The 21,430-nt window shown below is 36.6% G+C and overlaps 2 protein-coding genes and 1 pseudogene across 2 annotated transcripts; all 3 read left to right on the forward strand.

Annotated features, from left to right (window-relative positions):
* Positions 1–3,265: 3,265 nt before the first annotated feature.
* On the forward strand, positions 3,266–9,210 carry LOC120280189 (heat shock 70 kDa protein 15-like). The gene is made up of 10 exons (XM_039286953.1): positions 3,266–3,334; positions 3,523–4,771; positions 4,887–5,114; positions 5,223–5,318; positions 5,413–5,637; positions 7,358–7,546; positions 7,626–7,772; positions 7,844–7,990; positions 8,348–8,478; positions 8,670–9,210. The coding sequence occupies exons 2-10, from the start codon at positions 3,602–3,604 to the stop codon at positions 8,899–8,901; spliced, it is 2,565 nt and encodes an 854-aa protein (XP_039142887.1). The 5' UTR covers positions 3,266–3,334; positions 3,523–3,601; the 3' UTR covers positions 8,902–9,210.
* A 1,619-nt stretch (positions 9,211–10,829) lies between these two features.
* Positions 10,830–14,677, forward strand: LOC120280176 (annotated as a pseudogene).
* Positions 14,678–16,607: 1,930 nt separating this feature from the next.
* Positions 16,608–20,488, forward strand: LOC120280206 (heat shock 70 kDa protein 14-like). The gene is made up of 6 exons (XM_039286980.1): positions 16,608–16,724; positions 16,975–18,166; positions 18,329–18,556; positions 18,694–18,786; positions 18,869–19,081; positions 20,217–20,488. The coding sequence occupies exons 2-6, from the start codon at positions 16,988–16,990 to the stop codon at positions 20,367–20,369; spliced, it is 1,866 nt and encodes a 621-aa protein (XP_039142914.1). The 5' UTR covers positions 16,608–16,724; positions 16,975–16,987; the 3' UTR covers positions 20,370–20,488.
* The last annotated feature ends 942 nt before the right edge of the window (positions 20,489–21,430 follow it).

Below are 21,430 nucleotides of genomic sequence, written 5' to 3' on the forward strand. Positions count from 1 at the left end.
TGGCAAGCAACCCAAAATTAGTAAAAGTATTGTTCTGCTGAAAAAGTATTATCTTGACTTATATTTGTTTACATATGTTATCGAGAGGTTTAGAGGTTGTTAGGTACTTTTTTTGTCTATTGGGATTTTTGGCCTTTGATCCTGATGACAGTATCCTCTTTTGCTCATCTGTACTTTGTAAGTCATTAATACATTGCTTTTTATTGTTACAATTGTATGATAAACTTTTTTTCTCTTGGTGTTTGTTCTAGTAAGTGTGGTATGTATTAGTCGCTAGCAATTTATGTTAGACAAATGATGAAATGTTTGTACCAGCTGATGTACAAGATGAAGATATTGTTACTTTTTGATCAATTTGTTAATTTTTTTGTAACTGTTTGACTTGTGTTTTTCTCGAAAAATTATTTACTACACTCTATGGAACTTTAAGTTGATTTTTGACAAATTTTTTAGTCGCTTGGTCTATGCGAGGAAAGATGTGCCGATGTCATTAAAAACATTGCTCTTGAGCCACTCGGACTTCAACATGCATCATTACAATGGGGAGCTTCCGAGCATTTGTAAGTCCCCTAGACTGATGTAAGAAATTTATGTGCGTAAACTGGGTGAGGCGATAGCGAAGGATGTTCAAACTGGGAGTGATGTTTAGAAACCGGGAGCATATGTGCGAAATTTATGTGCGGAAAGCGGCTTCAAGAAGGATGTTCCATTCCTGCAAATATGTTTGGCATGTTGCATGACAAATGTTCCATTCCTGTAAACATTATTTTGCTAGGAATTATGATAAATGTACTAGATTGAGCAAATATGTTTAGTTTGAGAAAAAATGTACTAGATTGAGATGTTTGGCATGTTGTATTCTATGTAGTGGAGGTTTCACAGGTTTCTCCAGCTCTATGGGGATTGACAAATTTTCGTATTCATCACTGCAAATTAAAATTACAAATCAATTATCTTCATCAAACATAAGCAACAAACACAAAAATCTTATAACATGAACACAAATACATCACTACTCAAATGAACCATGAACACAAATACATCACTACTCAAATGGTAAATCTCCCATTATTGCTAACAATGACATTAATCTTCGCCGGACAATTTACTTTAGTAGATAGCCTTGGGTTGAAGGAGTTTTTTGAAGTAGATATTCGTTTTCCACCTCTTGAACATGCTAGCGTGTAATATTTCAGTTTTCCATCATCACCTAATCTTGTGCTTTTTTTGGTGATGCCAAACCCGTCATGCCGCGCATACTTGACATACAATTCATAAACTTCTTCTTCGGAGTCAAGTATCATACCGGCCTCCGGCACAATATTTTCAACTAAATCCAAATCTACCGGTTTTTCTTTGCCATGTATTTCATAACTTGAACATCCAACTTCGACATCATTATTTCCTTGCTCATAACACCCAAATATCACTTCTTCCATGTTCTTGCTTTAAGTATACTTCTAAACACAAATTAGAAACACAAATTAGACAAACAATAAATTTACAAGTTAAACAAGCAATAAACACTCACATTTTTTTTTTACAACATATAAATTTAATCACCCACCATGATCTATTTATAAACCAAAATAATAAGTATAAGCGTAATCACCCACCATAATCTCCTTATAAACCAAAATAATAAGTACAAACTTAATCACCTACAATGATCTCCTTGTAAACCACAATAATTGTAATTAATTATGTTTCCTACACAATACTAATAAAAAACTTTTGGTAATACTTGTAACTAATTCTGTTTTCCTGCACAATACTAATCAGAATTTTTTGGTTTTACAAGTATTTTGGTTTATAAAGAGGTCATGATGATTAAATTAAGATTAGTTTAACTAGGAAAAAATAAATAAATTTTCTAAATTTATAAAATTGGCGGGTATGGGATGCACGGGAGGGGAGTGAAGCGTTCCCCGAGTGGGGATGGAAGCGGTCGGGAGCGAGAGGGAGGCTCGCAAACGGTCGGGACCGGGAGCGGGGAGAGCGGGCGTCGGCTCGAGCAGGGAGCCGGGAGAGGGTGATGAAAAGCAGCTGGGGAGGCGGGGGATGGAATCGGTCGGGAACGAGAGAGGGAGGCGGCAACCGGGATGGGGACCGGGAGCGGGAGAGCGGCGTCGGCTCGAGCAGGGGAGCCGGGAGAGGGTGATGAAAAGCAAGGGGAGGCGGGGATGGAATCGACGGCGGCGGAGGGAAGCTGCGGGCGGGAGTGGGAGATGATGGAGACACGAGAGAGAGAAGTGAAAGAACGCCTCTCCCCTTTTTACTTTTCGATTTAAAAAAAATGGAAATCCACGTCACCAGCCACATCAGTCGTGTGGCTGGTTCGTGTGATTTCTTCGCCTCATATAGCATTACTCTTTTTCTTTTGCTTTTCCTGACGACTGATGAAGATTCACCAACGTCAGCTACCTCATCACCCTCCATCTCACCCATTTTAAACTTTGCTGACTCATCCTCCATGCTGCTTCTCACGTGCCCGCCCTTCAACTGACTTAACTACCTTTCATTTATTACATTATTCTCAAAAAAATCATTCCAAATTTTACTTATTCCTAATATTTTCACTAACAACTGCGCGTGATGACGTTAAATTCCAATAAAAATTACTAGACAATCCCAACTCCATGTTATTTCATCACAGGTGATGGAAATAACCAAAATACCTTTGCATCTGGTAATACTGGAAACAACAAATGGACGGTTGGTGCCCCCGAAGCGTTGGAATCCTCAAAAATTCTTCTGTCACTTCCAATGAACCATTTTACCTTATTTTTATTGTGACTGAATATTTGGAGAGCTTTTCTCCGCAGTTTTTCCTTGTGAAATTACCACTTTGAAGTCGTCCGGAGACTTGCTTTCTTATAGGGTACATCTGTGACTTCTTTTTACAGGAAAGAGTGATTCAGATAACAGAACTCAAAACAAAGACCAGAAAGTAAAAAATTAACTAAATTCCAAAAAGGAAAAGAAAGGGGTATTTACGTCAAAGTTCACAAAACACGTCACCAAAAGCCAAGCTATCGTGGCACTACGAAACCATGCCATGCCGTGCCAGCTCAGCTTTTAATTTTATAAATCTATCCGGAAAATCCCGCGCTCTGGATTTCACGACCACCGTTCATCAATTCAAATCCCGATCACGAGACTCATCCAACGGTTCAAATTCCATCCACCGCCTAGAATCACAATTGGAGTGTTCTGGAAAAGCAACGTGCGCGTCGTCTGGTTTTAGTTCTTACCATTTTGAGTTCTTGTTCGAATACTCCAACGAGAGAACCAACGTCACCGAGAGCTCTCGTTGCTTTGCTTCTCCTCCAAGGTATCTCTCGAACCCTAATCTCTCAATTCCTCTTCCTCTTCTTGTTAGATTTGTTTGCATTTCATGTATGAACCCTAAACTCGTCTAAATCACTGCTCTGATCGATCGGAACAAGCACCATTTTCATGGATTTCTGTTGATTTTGTGGTTTTTGTTGTTTTTGTTTGCTGAAATTCAAATTTCAATAGGATTTTGCAGGATTTTTGTGCTTTTTTTTGTTTGGGTGAACTTTTGAGTAGAAGTTTATAGGAACTAGGAAGAGAGAAGATGAGTGTAGTTGGATTTGATGTTGGGGATGAGAATTGCGTTGTGGGAGTGGCGCGGCAACGGGGCATCGACATCGTCCTCAATGACGAATCGAAGCGTGAGACCCCGGCCGTGGTGTCGTTCGGTGAGAAGCAGCGTTTTATCAGCACGGCGGGAGCCGCATCGTTGATGAGGAACCCTAAGAATTCAGTGTCTCAGATCAAGCGGCTCATTGGGCGGAAGTTCTCCGATCCTGATCTTCAGCGCGACCTGCAGTCAATGCCTTTTACTGTCACTGAAGGGCCTGATGGCTTCCCGTTGATACACGTGAGGTATCTTGGTGAGCAGAGCACCTTCAAGCCCACTCAAGTGCTCGCAATGGTACTTTCGAATCTCAAAAGCATAGCTGAGAAGAATCTCAATACAGCGGTAGTGGATTGCTGCATTGGGATTCCAGTGTACTTCACTGATCTTCAGAGACGCGCCGTTATGGATGCTGCTGCGATTGCTGGGTTGCGTCCACTTCAGTTGTTCCATGAGACAACAGCGACCGCGCTGGCTTATGGAATCTATAAGACGGATTTGCCTGAGAATGACCAGCGCAATGTTGCATTCGTTGATATTGGTCATGCAAGCATGCAGGTCTGCATTGCTGGTTTCAAGAAGGGGCAGCTGAAGATTTTGTCTCATGGGTTTGATCCCTCACTTGGTGGGAGGGACTTTGATGAGGTCCTTTTCAAGCATTTTGCTGCAGAATTCAAGGTTCGGTATGGGATTGATGTGTACCAGAATGCCCGAGCTTGTCTCCGGCTTCGCACTGCATGTGAGAAGCTGAAAAAGGTGTTGAGTGCAAACCCTGAGGCACATTTGAGCATTGAGTGCTTGATGGATGAGAAGGATGTGAAGGGTTTCATCAAGAGGGAGGAGTTTGAAAGAATTAGCACCCCAATTTTGGACCGTGTTAAAGCTCCCCTTGAGAAGGCACTTGCTGAAGCTGGCTTGACTCTGGAGAAGATTCACTCTGTGGAGGTTGTCGGCTCAGGGTCTCGTGTGCCAGCAATTTTGAGAATATTGACGGAGTTCTTTAAGAAGGAACCTAGACGGACTATGAATGCCAGCGAGTGTGTGGCACGTGGTTGTGCTCTTCAGTGTGCCATTCTCAGTCCCACCTTCAAAGTGCGGGAGTTTCAGGTACCATTCTTCAATCAAATTATTGCTCCCAAGAGAATAGGACTATCCCATCTATTCACTTTTGGTCTTGTGCTTGTCTGTCTAGCTGATCATTTGAAATTTGTTTCCCTTGAAGGTTCATGATGGCTTTCCCTATTCAATTGCTTTGTCTTGGAAAGGATTTGCTCCTGATTCAGAGAATGTAGTTACAGATAACCGACAAACTACTATCGTGTTTCCCAAGGGAAACCCAATTCCAAGTGTCAGAGTTCTGACCTTTTATAGATCGAGTACATTTACTGTCGATGCAATGTATACTAATTTGGAAGATTCGCAAGTCCCGGCAAATATCAGCACATACACTGTAAGTAGAAAGTTTTGTCGTATCTAAGCGTAAAGTTTTGTCGTATCCTCTACGTTATGATATATCACCATTTATTATTGTTCCTTTCTAATGTGCACTCTCAAACAGTTTGGTCCTTTCCAATCCACAAAGGGTGAGCGAGCTAAAATTAAAATGAAGGTCCGATTGAATATCCATGGGATCTTTTCTGTTGAGTCAGCTACTGTAAGTTTAGGAAAAATCCATTGTTTATGTTTCATTTATCACTGACAAATCATTCTCAAAACCTTTCTCATCGGAAAGCCTTGTTCTTTTCTAGATGTTGGAGGTAGAAGATGTTGAAATTCCAGCACCAAGCATAAAAGAATCACATAAAGAAAGTATAAAGATGGATACAGATGCAACAAACAAGAACACCTCTGTAGCTGAAAGTGATATAGACATGCAGGATGCTAAAACTGACTTTGCTGATTTGGATGTTGAAACAGAAAGTGGAGCACCAGGTCCTGAGGACAAACCTGTGCAGATGGATGCAGATGGAAAGGTATGTAAAATTTGCACGCACCATGTAGATATCTGATGTTCTGCAATATCAGCCTGCAAGGCAATCTTTGAACTTTGTGTTATTATGTCAGTTTGTTTCTCTACATCCTTCAGAATATTACTTTCCGTCTTCATTATTAAGAAGACTTATCAGTAGCAGCAGTTCTTATGTAATCAGGATTTTTTTTTTCTCTTTCTGTTCAAGTACATGTTTGCTAGGTATTATTAGGTTCTGGTTCAAAGAATCTGATTACCCAACATGAATGCTGGTTATGATGCTTCCATGCTGTAGGCATTGTGTTCATGGGATTGCTTATGGTTTTTATTATTTTGCACCATCTCAATAATCTTCCTTAATTCTTTCATTTCATGAAGTTTCTTTCAGTAAGTGTAGTTGATTTTGGTTTGTTATTGTATTGGTGATTTTATCTGGATGGGATGAGCTTTCTAATATTCGAATTTTTTAAAAATATTAAATTGTCTTTTGCATTCTTTTAAAGCAAGATTGGTATTAATTTTAACAATGTCCATGACTCCATCATTATGTTGCTACACCTCTGTCTTTGGCTGTAAAATGTGTTTTGTCAAGCCACTACTGTAAATGTCTTCTTTGCTTGCAACTCTTGTTACTTTCTTTTTGTTCTTCTTCTTCTTTTTAAGAAAGTGGTTACCACTGATTTATAAAATCGGGAAATAAGCAAACTCTTGTTACTGATTTTTCCATTTGGAGAATGTTACTTTTTATTTTATTTAATTTTGTAATTAACTGTTGGTATGCAAAAGTGGAAATTATTTAGACTGTTCATCCCATTACTTAAGTATGATTGTGGTTGTTACTGACATGCTTATTAAGTTTGATGAGTAGGTTGAGCTTTAAAGGGTGCTTTTATTTCCTAAAGAGCATTATTTTTACCAAAAAATTGAAGTGCCAGATTAAGGTCCTGTTGTACTCATCTCATCAAATCTTTCATTGAAATTCTAGCATGTAGGATGTTGCAAGTGTATTGTCATTTAACTTGCTCAATGATATCACCATCTGTCATTTTGGTGTATCTTTGTTCAAATTTGGTGTTTTTATATATTGAACTACTAGTACCTCAAGGTATTTAACGTGCATCTTCTGAATATTCTACTAATAGATTTGTGGGATATAATCTTTATAATCAATGTTGTGGGGATCTAATTGAGGTTTTCTATTCCTAATCTTTTCATGTTGCTTAACATTTGACATGTGTTTCTGTTCATATGGATGGGAATCATGCTGTTTGCTTATGGCAAAGAGAAAGTGATCTTTATTTGTCACTTGTTTCTGTATACCATTGAGTGATGATTCTGCTTATTGTATGCCTAGGCAGAATATAAGTACTGCAAAATGTCTCATATTAGTCTCGCACATTGTTTTGCTTTATGCTTCTGATATTTTTCCTTAAGTACATAGCTTATGTTTAGTTAATCCGATTTTTCTTATCAGTTATTCTTCTGGAGATGCAAGCCTGATTCCTTTTCATGAAAATTCAATTATCTACAACATATATACGAAAACCATGTTATGAAAATGAAGATATAGTCCAATGAATTTTGTTGCCAGTGCAAGATTCACTTTGCCCTTGTGGTAGAGCAGGCTATGTTTTAGTTAATCTGTTCTGCTTTGGATGCCCTCTTTTTTCTTGCTTATGGCTTTTGGTGGAGTGTAATAGTTTAATTCATGATTTTCTTTGAAGGTTTACAAGAAGAAGTTTAAAAGAACTATGGTTCCAGTTGCGGAATTTGTTTATGGAGGAATGTCAGCAGCAGACCTGCAGGAGGCTGTGGAAAAAGAGTTTGAAATGGCTTTGCAAGATAGAATAATGGAAGAAACGAAAGACAAGAAGAATGCTGTGGAGGCTTATGTTTATGAGATGAGAAACAAGGTAAATTTTGCCCTTTAGTGATCATCTTTCATGGAAAATATTTTTATGTTCTAACTTTATTGCAATCTTGTGTGTTCAGCTCCATGATAAGTATCAGGAGTTTGTAACAAGACCTGAGAAGGAAGCGTTGGCTGCTAAGCTACAAGAGGTTGAGGATTGGCTGTATGATGATGGTGAGGATGAAACAAAGGGTGTTTACATTGCTAAGCTGGAAGAACTGAAAAAGGTTTACCCTTGAATTTCTGCGTTCATTTTCAATATGCGAGTGTCATGCACATCTGATGTTTTTGAATGCAGCACGGTGAATTCATCGAAGAGCGCTATAAGGAGAATACAGAGAGAGGCCCTGCTGTTGATCAACTTGTACGTTGCATCAATAGTTACAGAGATGCCTTATGTAAAGATCCAAAATTTGATTGTATAGATGTTGCTGAGAAGAAAAAGGTATATAATGCATTTCAACTCTAACACAATTCTTACCCTTTCTCCATATTTCTCAACAAGTTGTATCATGTATTCACCTGATCAAGCTATGAAAAGGAAGAGATTCCAAGTATGATATAGATTGTTTGATCAAACCCCTTCAAACCTCAATTTGTAGGCCCTAGCTTCTGAAACCTGAAATGAAGATCTCTTGTTCAAGTTGTTTTCCATATTTTTATCACATCTTGCCATACTTCAAATTACAAGATCTTTGTGGAACATTGGACAAATTTTGGATAGCTAATCATAGGTTTTGAAGTTTGTCAAATTGATCGTGTATTTTTAGTTTGACTTAGTTGAGTATACATCATTTTCCAGGTCATTAATGAGTGTGCTGCAGCTGAAGCATGGTTAAGAGAGAAAAAACAACAGCAAGATGCGTTGCCTAATTATGCCGAGCCTGTTCTTCATTCTGCCGATTTGAGAAGAAAGGCAGAAGCCCTGGACAGGTATACTATTTCTTGAAATTTTCAATGGAATCATCTCTATTGACGACAGCTCAAATTGACACATCATTTAATGTGTTAATTTCCCTTTGCTTCACCTGCATTTTAAGAGCATATGGTAGAGTAAGTCTACTGATTATTTGCTAAGATGTTCTTTATGTCTAAGTAAATCTGCTGAAAAGCATGCTTCGCAGGTTTTGCACGGCAATCGTGACGAAACCAAAGCCGGCTTCGACCAAGAACTCGCCATCAAGGGAAACACCAGCATCACAACCACAGCAGAACAAGGAGCCACAACCTAGAGATGATGCAGAGGTGACTGACCATGCTACTGATGCGCATGGCCAGACCGCAACTGCAGCTCCATCAGAGCAAATGGACACAAATAAATCAGATCCTCCAAACCCCATGGCACAAAACAAATAAGGTTTTTTTTTATTATTTAAAATAAATAAATAAACAAATAAATAAATAAGGTTAGTGTGCATTAGTACCCAAGGTTGTATCTTTTATCCAGCCCAGGTACTTAGGCATTGTCTATCCATGACCTTCAAGAACCTGGTTTTTTTAAATTTCATAGATAAGTCAACCCAAATTTTTGTTTTATTTTTCTTGTATTCCCTTTTCATTTTCATGTTGTCAAACGATGTTGTTGTAGTTAAGTATCTTCTTCCATACATTTCCCTGAAATTTCACCATGTTCATTCTTAAGGTTTTCTAATATGGAATGTTGGAAGAAGGCAATGGTTGTAATGTTAATGCATTATATGGTTTGCAATGACAGCTTAACATTTGAACAATTAAGTTCCTGTATAATACTGTGCAATGGTTGTAATGTTGGGAGAAGGTAATGTCGAGTATTGTATAAATGTTGTATAATACTATCACGTTAATGCATTATATGATATTATTTAAATAGGTCTGAGTGGGTAGAGAGTAAATCTTATAGATGTAAGCGTGGTAGGATTTTCATTGTCTCATACGACGTCTAATCAAATTAATAAGTTCTTAGAGATCATTTCTTAATAAAACCTACCTTTAAGTGGAGAAATTAAGAAATAATAAATTTGTCCAATATTTTTGGTCATAAAAGCCATCTCTTACCTGGTTAGAGATATTGCCAGAATTCTTAATTGTGAAATTAAAGACTATAATTAATAATAGTTATTTGTTCGGCCTTGGACGCAAATTAAACAAAAAAAAATGTGCCCTTGCCTATTATCCCCCAACATATTCTAGATATTAAAAAAAAAAATTACATGATCTATAAAACTAAACATGTACTAATTGCTTAGATTAATGCAGTTTATGTGGACAAAAAAATCAACATGAAGAAACTATCCCTCTGATCGGAAGAAGTTTTAAGTTTGCTAATCTCCTAGTCCTAGCATTTGAATCAAAAACTTTCCTTCATATTGACTAAGATCTTAGTATTAATTGAAGTGCCGTCTATTGATTTATCTCATTGTTGTCGCATACTTTATAATGTCTTTCTGTTATTTCCGTTGTTTTTTTCCCTTTTTATCTTTTCTATTCACATAGATGTGTTTTTTTGTCAAACACAGTTTGTTAACTTTTCAATTTGTACAAGTCTTTATTTTGGTCCTAATTGTTCTTATTCTAATCATTTTGTATACATCGCTTCTTTTCTTTGATAAATTATCGTTTACCCACCAATTAAAAAAATAAAAATTTCTCAAAATCTCATTCATCAGATGTAACAAACATTTAATACATACTTTGATTTACGTAATTCTAAATGTCTTTGGAAGTTTCATCCTATCATATTTTATTGTTTTAGTTATTTCCGCTTGTAGTTTTCTATCAGCATTCATATCCAATAGACTCATTGTTTTTTGTTTTTTTGCACTTGTCATTTTTTTTAAATAAATTTATGGTTTATCTAAATTATAAAAATAAAAATTAAAAATTAAAAAAACCTATATCCATGAAAAAGCACTAGTAAAGCACTTAAGTTTGGTCAAACCATACCCAACATAAACTGAACCCAATCAATTACATTCCCTCTTATTAGACTGCTAGAAAACAATCCCAGTTAGACCTCTCTACAATATCCCACCTGAAACTCAATCTCGACCGCACATCTGGTCCAAACGTTGATGCATCATTTTCTCTTAGTCAAAGGAGCGAGAGAAAGGTCAATACAAATAGCCACGTCAGCCAATGGTTATACAGTCAGCAAGTTAGTTATGCCATGTCATCGAGTTAGTTATGACAGCTCAGCAGAGTTCGGTAACAGTTAGTTATAGACGTACGGAAAAGTCACATTGTACTATAAAATGGAAACTCGAATGTTATTACTACATTGTATTCATTCCTTCATTCATTTCTGATGAAAAGCTCACTCTCTGCTCTCAATCTTGCTCTTGTTTCTTGTTCTTTTCTCAATGAATTTGCTGGAATTCATCAAGCTTGAGCTGGAAATCAACAATCCCTCACGGATTCACTGAAAGGTGCTTCTCAAACCCTAATTTTTTTATTGGAAAACATGGATTTTTTTTTCCTATTCGAATAGATTCATGTGTTTGATTTGTAAAATGGTTTATCTAAACCCTAGATCTTGATTTTTAGTGATTTTGCTGTGATTATTGGTTGAAAAACCTAATTGGATGTGTAGATTCATGTAAATTGCGATTATGGTGATGGTTTGATTGTTTGAGATCGTTGGAAGGAGGAAACACTGAGAGGTTTTTCTTATTTTTATAGATTTCTTGAAAAGATGGATGTTTTGGGGTTCGATCTTGGGAATGAGAAGTGCGTTGTTGCCGTTGTGGAGCAGCAGCAGAGGGGTATTGATGTTGTTCTTGATGTTGAGTCTAAGCATGAGATCCCTGCCGTCGTGTGCTTTGGTGAGAAGCAGAGGTTCATTGGTACATCGGGGGCTGCACAATTGATGATGAATCCTAAGAACTCCGTGTCTCAGATCAAGAGGCTTATTGGACGGAAGTTTTCCCATCCTGAGCTCCAGCGTGATCTTCAGTCACTGCCTTATTTGGTGACTGAAGGTCCAGATGGGTTCCCATTGATCCATGTGAAGAATCTTGGCGAGAAGAGGACTTTCACTCCTACTCAAGTGCTCGCAATGGTTATCTTGCATCTGAAAAGTATAGCTACAAAGAATCATAAAGATGATTTAGTTATAGAATGCTGCATTGGGATCCCAGTGTATTTCACTGATCTCCAGAGGAGAGCTGTTCGTGATGCTGCTACTATTGCTGGGCATGGGTTGCTTCATGCGCGGCTGATCCATGAGACAACGGCCACTGCTTTGGCTTATGGTACCTATAAGACAGACCTGCCTGAGAATGACCAGCTCAATGTTGCATTTGTTGATGTTGGCCATACAAGCATGCAGGTCTGTATTGCTGGCTTCAAGAAAGGGCAGTTAACAATCTTATCACATGCATATGATCGGTCTCTTGGTGGGAGGGATTTTGATGACGTTCTTTTCAAGCACTTTGCGGCTAAGTTCAGGGACAGATACAAGATTGACGTGTATCAGAGTGCTCATGCATCCCTCAGGTTGCGTGCTGCTTGTGAGAAATTAAAAAAGACGCTGAGTGCCTATCCTGAGGGACTACTGAACATTGAATGGTTGATGGATGGGAAGGATGTTAAGGGTTTCATTAAGAGAGAAGAGTTCGAGCAGATCAGTATGCCAATACTAGAGCGTGTGAAAGCCCCTCTAGAGAAGGCACTTCTGGATGCTGGATTAACTATACAAAACATTCACTCCGTTGAGGTTGTTGGATCAGGCTCCCGGGTGCCAGCAATTATCAGGATATTGTCGGAGTTCTTTGTCCAAGTGCCTAGGCGCACTATGGATGCAAGTGAGTGCGTTGCCCATGGTTGTGCCCTTAAGTATGGTTTTCTCCTCCAATGCAAACTGCCCGATATTTGGGTATGGCTCTTTGTATTTCAATACTTATGAGAGGAACAACTCAGTTACAACTTACCATTTATTAGGAAAAGTGATGCATATGTTCAGTGAATCAGCCGCTGTTGGCTTAAATACTGTTACGTTGATGATACTGATGTTTGCCTTCTTTTGGTTTTGAAGGTTTATGAGAAATTACCTTTCTCAATTGCCATGTCTTGGAAAGGAGCTGCCCCTGGTGCACAAAATGGTGCTCCGGATCAGCAGCAAACTACTGTTGTATTTCCTAAAGGCAATGAAATTTCTGATTGGAAAACTTTGACATTTTTCAGATATAGCACATTCTCAATTGATTTTCTGTACACTGATGTGGCCGATCAGCAAATACCAGCGAAGATCAGCACATATACAGTAAATAACCTTATGATACTATATATTACCACTTTTTCTTAAAGATATAGTTGCATTTCTATAACTGTATGATTTGGAATTTACAATTTGATAATATTTTTTACCCTCTATGTGGTTATCATGCTAACTATCAAACAGATTGGTCCTTTTCATTCCACTAAAGATGAACCTGCTAAAGTGAGAGTATAAGTCATTTTGACTGACGGAGTTGTTTATGTTGATTCAGCAGCTGTAAGTCGTTGGAAAGCTGCATGAGGTTTATCTCCCTTTTATTGGGTTATTTTGGTATCTTCAAATTATTTCTGTTCTGTAGATTCTAGAAGAGGAAGAAGTTGAAATACCAGTATCGGCGACAAAAGAGCCACCGAAAGACGATACTAAGATGGATGTAGATGAATCCTCTACTAGGGAAAACAGATGTGAATATGCAGGATTCTAAACCTCAAGCTGATGGTTCTGATGTTGGGTCCCAAAATGGAGCAACTGATTCTGCTGACAAGCCTGTCCAGATGGAGACAGATGCCAAGGTGTGTTAACCTTAAGTTCTGTCTGCATAAAATGATTATGCATAATGATTTGTCAACTAAACATAAAACTCTTAATTTCCAATTTTGTGTTTTAACTTACGAGAAAAACTTACTTTTGCTCTTATTTCACATTATTAATTTCTCAAAGAAAGCTGATCAAACAAGTGTATCTCACTATCTTGTAAACTCCTATACTATTATTTTCACCAGCATTTACTAATGGTCCAAGAATAGAATATTCACTAAATCCGTCTTTAATGGCAAAGATTCTCAAACTTGTTTCTTGGTAGCCAACGATGATTATGTTTTTTATATTGTCCCATAACTTACACCGTAGGAGATCATTGTCGTCGAATTAAAAATGGAAGAAAAAGGTCTTTTGCTGTTTTGTACTAAGATTTGTAGTTGGGCAACACATATTCAGAAGAAGCCTTTTTAGTTTGAAGCACTGGTGGTCTTTCCTTTCTTTTTCTCATGAAGGATCTTGGATAATTTTGGTTCTCTGTATATACAGTGTAATTATAACTATGATGCTGAACAAGTTTTTGGTAACATCATGCATGCTAACATTGAGAACTGATTCAGTTGATGTTGTGCAGTCATGAGTTATAATGAACTGGAAAATTCTCAATTGGCGTCAAGCTTGTCATTTGAGCAGAAAAAATTCAAGGGATTTCATATTTATGGATTTTTTAAATTATTATATATTATTTTTGGTGTCAAGCTTGTCTTTTAAAGTAGAAAATTCAAGGGGTTTCTTCTTTGTGGTAATTTTCATTTGACTGGCTTTCTTATGTTACTGTCTTTCTGGGGTTAAAAGGAAACCATTAATTTGTTACATGTATATAAACATTTATTCTCTTTATAAAAATTATCTTCTCTGATGGCTTTATGCAGTGGGAACCTATGGCTTCTTTTTTATGCTTATTTCTTGTTTAGATTCCGTATTTCCAGCCATTTCTTCTTTAGCAATATACTTACTGCCTGCTTACATTTGCATTTTTTGTTCTTAATGTATCTAGATATTGTTTTTCATAAAAATTGAGATAAATGTTTTTTTTTTTTATTTGGAAAGTGTATCATTGGTTACTAAAATCAGTGACAGAGATGAAGTTGTTTGTTTTGTGAATATTTCTGCAGGCTAAAGTTCACAAAAAGAAGGTTAAGGAAATCAATGTTCCAGTATCTGAGATAGTGGATGGAGGAATGACATTTGTAGATTTGCTGAAGGCAGAGTTTAAGGAGAAGAGGATGCATTCCCAGGATAGAGCATTGGAAAAAAACAAATATTAACAAAAGTAAATACAACATTTTTGAATTACAGCAAATCAATGTTGTCGATGTAATTTAAAATACAATATTTTTCATTTACACTGTAATTTGACTTACTTTGTACTGTGATCATTGATTTCACTTACTACTTCCTCTTAATAATAATTGTTTGCTCAAATTAAGTCTTTTTTTTTTCGGTCAGAGAGCAACATAGAATAAAAAGAGAGAAAAAAAAACCAATAAAATCCAATAATTATTTGAAAAAAAATATATATATGTGAATCAAACAATTATTCAAAAAAATAGCTGAAGTAAAAAGATACCATGTCTCTTGAGTATTAGCCTAAAACAAATTCTAACTATTTCAAAAAAATTTAAAAAAAAAAAATCCAACCAAATCTCCATGAACAAAGATTTCACTCAATCCCAAATTCCAATAACTATTAAGTTTACTGGAGTTTGTAATCGAAAGTACATCCGATGCAAACTAAACAATAAAAAAAAATCATGTCACTTCCGTATTGTCCTCCAACAAATTCGAAATATTCAAAAAAAAAAAAAAATACATGATCCATAAAAACTAATTATATGGTAATTGTTTAGATTAATGCAGTTTATGCGGAAAAAAAAAAATCAAACATGAAAAATCTATCTCTCTGATCGGCAAAAGTTTTAGCTTTGCTAGGCTACTGCATTTAAATAAAAAACTTCCCTTAATATTGACTATGATCTCTTGGTATTAATTGAAGTGTTTTGTATCCCTGTTGTTGGGTCCTTTATTGTGGGTCCTTCCTATTTTCGTTGTGTTTTTCTTTTCACTTTTTATTTTTTCATTAGCGATGGATGTTTTGATTTTTGTTGTCCTAGCTCGTTATTTTAGCTTTTCAATTTGTGCAAGTATTTATTTTGATTCTAGCTATTCTTGTTCAAATCGTTTTGTACATGTTATTTTTTTCTTCAATAAATTATCATTTGTCCACCCATGAAAAAAATGAATTCTAAAAATCTCACTCATCAGATTTACCAAATATTTAATATATATTTTGGTTTATACATCTAAGTATTTCAAGTGGCTTTAGAAGCTTCGCCCTGTCGTGTTTTTTTGTTTATTTAATCCTTATTCTTTCATTTTTTTTCAGTTATATTTGCTTGTCGTTTTCTAATACTATCAATATCTAGTGGACTTAACATTTGGTTTTTGATAAAAGTGGATAAACCACAAATGCATTAAACAAAAAGATCAAGTACAAAGCACAGAAAACAAACATACCATCTACTAGGAGTGGAAACAAAAAGACACAGACAGACAAGACAAAAACAGTCCAACAAGGACAGAAAGACACCCTGAGACATACAAGGGAGGAGGGAGGGACTCCTCCAAAACTCAGGACCACAGTGGAACACTAGGTAGAGAGCTCCTCGTGCCTATCGGGCTCCATCACCTCGCAAGGGGGGCCTGAGAACTTGATGCAGCGCCGGACCACAGTAATAAACTCCTCAAGTATGTGCATTTCTCTAGCAGGGACCTCTGGAATCCAAGAGATACTTAACATTTGTTTGTATTGTTGTAATCATTTTTTTTTTTTTACATAAATTTGTGTTTTATTAACATTTTTTTTTTTTTAAAAAAAAGGAAATAAGACTAAATCCATGGCCCATGGGCAAGCAAGATTAGTGCACATGAGTTTGGTCAAACCACACACAACATAGACTACTTGAAAACAATCCCAGTTAGACCTCTCTACAACATCCCACCTGAAACGCAATCTCCACCGCACATCTGGTCCAAACGTTGACGCATCATGTTCTCTTACTCAAAGGAGCGAGAGAAGGTCAAACCAAATAGCCACGTCAGCCAAAGGTTATACAGTCAGCAAGTTAGTTATGCCATGTCATCGAGTTAGTTATGACAGCTCGGCAGAGTTGGTAACAGTTAGTTATAGATGTACGGAAAAGTTACACATTGTATAAAATGGAAACTCGAATGTTATTACTACATTGTATTCATTCATTCAGTTCTGATGAAAGTTTACTCTCTGCTCTCAATATTGCTCTTGTTTCTTGCTCTTTTCTCAATGAATTTGCTGGAATTCATCAAGTTTGAGCTGGAAATCAACAATCCCTCACGGATTCACTGAAAGGTGCTTCTCAAACCCTAATTTTTCATTGGAAAACATGGATTTTTTTTCCTTTTCGAATAGAGTCATGTGTTTGATTTGTAAAATGGTTTATCTAAACCCTAGATCTTGATTTTTTAGTGATTTTGTTGGGATTATTGGTTGAAAACCCTAATTGGATGTGTAGATTCATGTTGATTGTGATTATGGTGATGGTTTGATTGTTTGAGATCGTTGGAAGGAGGAAATACTGAGGTTTTTCTTATTTTTATAGATTTCTTGAAAAGATGTGTGTTGTGGGGTTCGATCTTGGGAATGAGAACTGCGCTGTTGTCGTGGCACGACAGCAGTGCGGCATTGATGTTGTTCTTAATGATGAATCTAAGTGCGAGACCCCTGCCGTTGTGTGCTTTGATGAGAAGCAGAGGTTCATCGGTACATTGGGGGCTGTACAATCGATGATGAATCCTAAGAACTCTGTGTCTCAGATCAAGAGGCTTATTGGGCGGAAGTTTTCTGATCCTGAGCTCCAGCGTGATCTTCAGTCATTGCCTTATTTGGTGACTGAAGGGCCAGATGGGTTCCCATTGATCCATGTGAAGTATCTTGGTGAGCAGAGGACTTTCACTCCTACTCAAGTGCTCGGAATGGTTCTCTCGCACCTGAAAGGGATAGCTAAGAAGAATTATAAAGAGTTAGTTGCGTTTTGCTGCATTGGGATCCCAATGTATTTCAATGAACTCCAGAGGAGAGCCGTTCTCGATGCTGTTTCTGTTGCAGGGGGTGGGTTGATTACTATGCAGCTGATCCATGAGACAACGGCCACTGCTTTGGCTTATGGTATCTACAAGACAGACCTGTCTGAGAATGACCAGCTCAATGTTGCATTTGTTGATGTTGGCCATGCAAGCATGCAGGTCTGTATTGCAGGCTTCAAGAAAGGGCAATTAACAATCTTATCACAGGCGTATGATCGATCTCTTGGTGGGAGGGATTTTGATGACGCTCTTTTCAAGCACTTTGCGCATGAGTTCAGGTATAGATACAAGATTGACGTGTATCAGAGTGTTCGTGCATCTCTCAGGTTGCGTGTTGCATGTGAGAAATTAAAAAAGACACTGAGTGCATATACTGAGGGAATACTAAACATTGAGTGGTTGATGGATGGGAAGGATGTTAAGGTTTTCATTAAGAGAGAAGAGTTCGAGCAGATCAGTATGCCAATACTGGAGCGTGTGAAAGCCCCACTAGAGAAGGCACTTCTGGATGCTGGGTTAACTGTACAAAACATTCACTCAGTTGAGGTTGTTGGATCAGGTTCCCGGGTGCCAGCAATTATCAGGATATTGGCAGAGTTCTTTAGCAAAGAGCCTAGACACACTATGAATGCAAGTGAGTGCGTTGCCCGTGGCTGTGCCCTTCAGTGCGGTATTCTCACCCTTAAATTCAAAGTGCGCGAGTTTCTGGTATGACTCTTTGTATATCATACTTATGAGAGGAATAACTCAGTTACAACTTGCTATTTATTAGGAAAATCTATCTATGCATATATTCATTGAATCTGCCGCCTTTGGCTTAAATACTGGTATGTTGATGATGCTGATGTTTGCCTTCTTTTGGTTTCGAAGGTTTATGAGGATTTACCTTTCTCAATTGCCATGTCTTGGAAAGGAGCTGCCCCTGATGCACAAAATGGTGCTCCAGATCAGCAGCAAACTATTATTGTATTTCCTAAAGGCAATAAAATTTCCGATGCCAAAGATTTGACATTTTTCAGATCTAGCACATTCTCAGTTGATTTTCTGTACACTGATGTGGCCGATCAGCAAATACCAGCAAAGATCAGCACATATACAGTAAATAACCTTATGATACTATATATTACCACTTTTCTTAAAGATATGGTTGCATTTCTATAACTGTATGATTTGAATTTTACAATTTGATAATTTTATTTGCCCTCTATGTGGTTATCATACTAACTATTAAACAGATTGGTCCTTTTCAACCCACTAAAGGTGAACCAGCTAAATTGAGAGTAACTGTCGTTTTGACTGATGGAGTTGTTTCTGTTGATTCAGCAACTGTAAGTCGTTGGAAAGCTGCATGAGGTTTATCTCCCTTTTATTGGGTTATTTTGGTATCTTCAAATTATTTCTGTTCTGTAGATGCTAGAAGAGGAAGAAGTTGAAATACCAGTATCAGCGACAAAAAAGCCGCTGAAAGAATATACTAAGATGGATGTAGATGAATCCTCTATCGGCGAAACAGATGTGAGTATGCAGGATTTTAAACCGCAAGCTGATAGTTCTGGTGTTGGGTCTGAAAATGGAGCAACTGATTCAGCTGACAAGCCTGTCCAGATGGATACTGATGCCAAGGTGTGTTAACCTTAAGTTCTGTCTGGATAAATGATTCTGCTCAATGTATTCTGCATAATGATTTGTCAACTAATCATAAAACTCTTAATTTCCAATTTTGTGCTTTAACTTGTGAAAGAAACTTACTTTTGCTCTTATTTCACATTATTAATTTCTCAAAGAAGTCTGATCAAACAAGTGTATCTCACTATCCGGTAAACTCCTAAGCTATTATTTTCACCTGCATTAACTAATGGTCTAAGAGATGAATATTCACTGAATCTATCCTTAATGACAAAGATTCTCGAACTTGTTGCTTGGTAGCCAATGATGATTATGTTTTTTTTTATATTGTCCCATAACTTACACCGTAGGAAATCATTGTCGTCGAATCAAAAGGGAAGAAAAATGTCTTTTGTTGTTTTGCAGTTAGATTTGTAATTGGGTAACACATTTTCAGAAGAAGCCTTTTTAGTTTGAAGCACTGGTGGTCTTTCCTTTCTTTTTCTAATGAATGATCTTGGATAATTTTGGTTCTCTGTATATACAGTGTAATTATAACTATGATGCTGAACAAGTTTTTGATAACATTCATGCATGTTAACATTGAGTGCTGATTCAGTTGATGTTGTGCAGTCAAGATTTATAATGAACTGGAAAATTCTCAATTGGCATCAAGCTTATCATTTGAGCAGAAAAAATTTAGGACTTTCATTTTTATGGATCTTTTAAATTATTATTTTTGGTGTCAAGCTTGTCTCTTAAAGTAGAAAATTCATGGGTTTTCTACTTGAGGGTAATTTTCATTTGACTGGCTTTCTTATTTTACCTTCCTTCTGGGATATGTTACATGTATATAAACATTTATTCTCTTTGTAAAAAAAATTATCTTCTCTGATGGCTTTATGCAGTGGGAACCTATGGCTTCTTTTTGAATGCTTATTTCTTCTTTAGATTCCTTATTTCCAGCTGTTGTTTCTTAAGCAAGATACTTACTGTCTGCTTACATTTGCATTTTTGTTCTTAATGTATCTAGATATTGTTTTTCCATGAATGGAGATAATTTTTTTTTTAAATTTTTATTTGGAAAGTGTATCATGGCTTACTAAAATCAGTGACAGAGATGAAGTTGTTTGTTTGGTGAATATTTCCACAGGTTGAGGTTCACAAAAGGAAGGCTAAGGAAATCAATGTTTCAGTGTCTGAGATAGTGCATGGAGGAATGACATACTTAGAGTTGTTGAAGGCAGAGCATGAGGAGTCTAAGATGGCTTCCCTTGATAGAGCATTGGAAAAAAGCAAATATTAACCAAGTAATTACAACATTTTTGAATTACAATTTGAAATATAGTATTTTCATTTGCACTTTATTTGATTTACACAGTTATTTTACTTACTTTCCTTTTCTCAAACTAGGTCCGTTTTTTATCAGAGATCAACATAGAACAAGAAAGAAAACATTCAATCAAGGCCAATAATTATTAAGTTCTCCATTATTTATAATGTAAAAGTATATTAGATACGAATCAAATAAATATTTGGAAAATAGTTGAAATAAAAAGATACCATGTATCTTGAGTATTAGCCTTGAACAAATTCAAAATATTTTTTATTAAAAAAAAAACCAATCAAATCTCCATAAACAAATATTTTTATATGAACTAAAAATTTTGATAACCTGGTAATATCCCATTAGAATGGTTGATGAGCGACTGAAAGAACGAAAATTTTGACCCCAATACTATGCAAGACTGTGCAAAACTTTATAAATGCCATAGAGAACGCACTTCATTCACAGTTTAATTCAAGTCATATTCTCCATCCATTCATATGCATAATAAGAGCGTTTTTATTATTATGAGTTATAGTTTATAATATATGATTTTAAACATGTGAGGCAGGTTGTTATTACCTGCAGTATTAGTCCACCTCACATAATAAATTCTCAATAGGTCATTAAGTCATTACTAATGCACCTCTATACATAGTTATTATTTTGTCGGCACTTGTCACTCTTGTAAAAAAAAAAAAAATCAAAATCAAAATTTTAATCATTAAAAATTATAAAAATTTAATGCGTTGGATTAAAGATCTGAATTAATTCACATTCATTTCAAAAGTATACTAAAAATCCATGGGCTAATAAGATCAGACCACTTAAATTTGGTCAAACTACACCCAACAATCAGACATAGACTAAACCCAATCAATTCCATTCCTTTTAATTTTAGATAATTAAAAAACCAATCCCAGTTGAGTTGGATCTCTTCTCACAAGTCTAGTTAGACTTAGACCTCTCTAGAATATTCCCACCTGAAACTCAATCTCCACCGCACATCTTGTCCATCGTTGATGCATCATTTTCTATGC

The sequence above is a fragment of the Dioscorea cayenensis genome, chromosome 17 (genome assembly GCF_009730915.1).
Source record: "Dioscorea cayenensis subsp. rotundata cultivar TDr96_F1 chromosome 17, TDr96_F1_v2_PseudoChromosome.rev07_lg8_w22 25.fasta, whole genome shotgun sequence".
NCBI classification, from domain to species: Eukaryota; Viridiplantae; Streptophyta; class Magnoliopsida; order Dioscoreales; family Dioscoreaceae; genus Dioscorea; species Dioscorea cayenensis.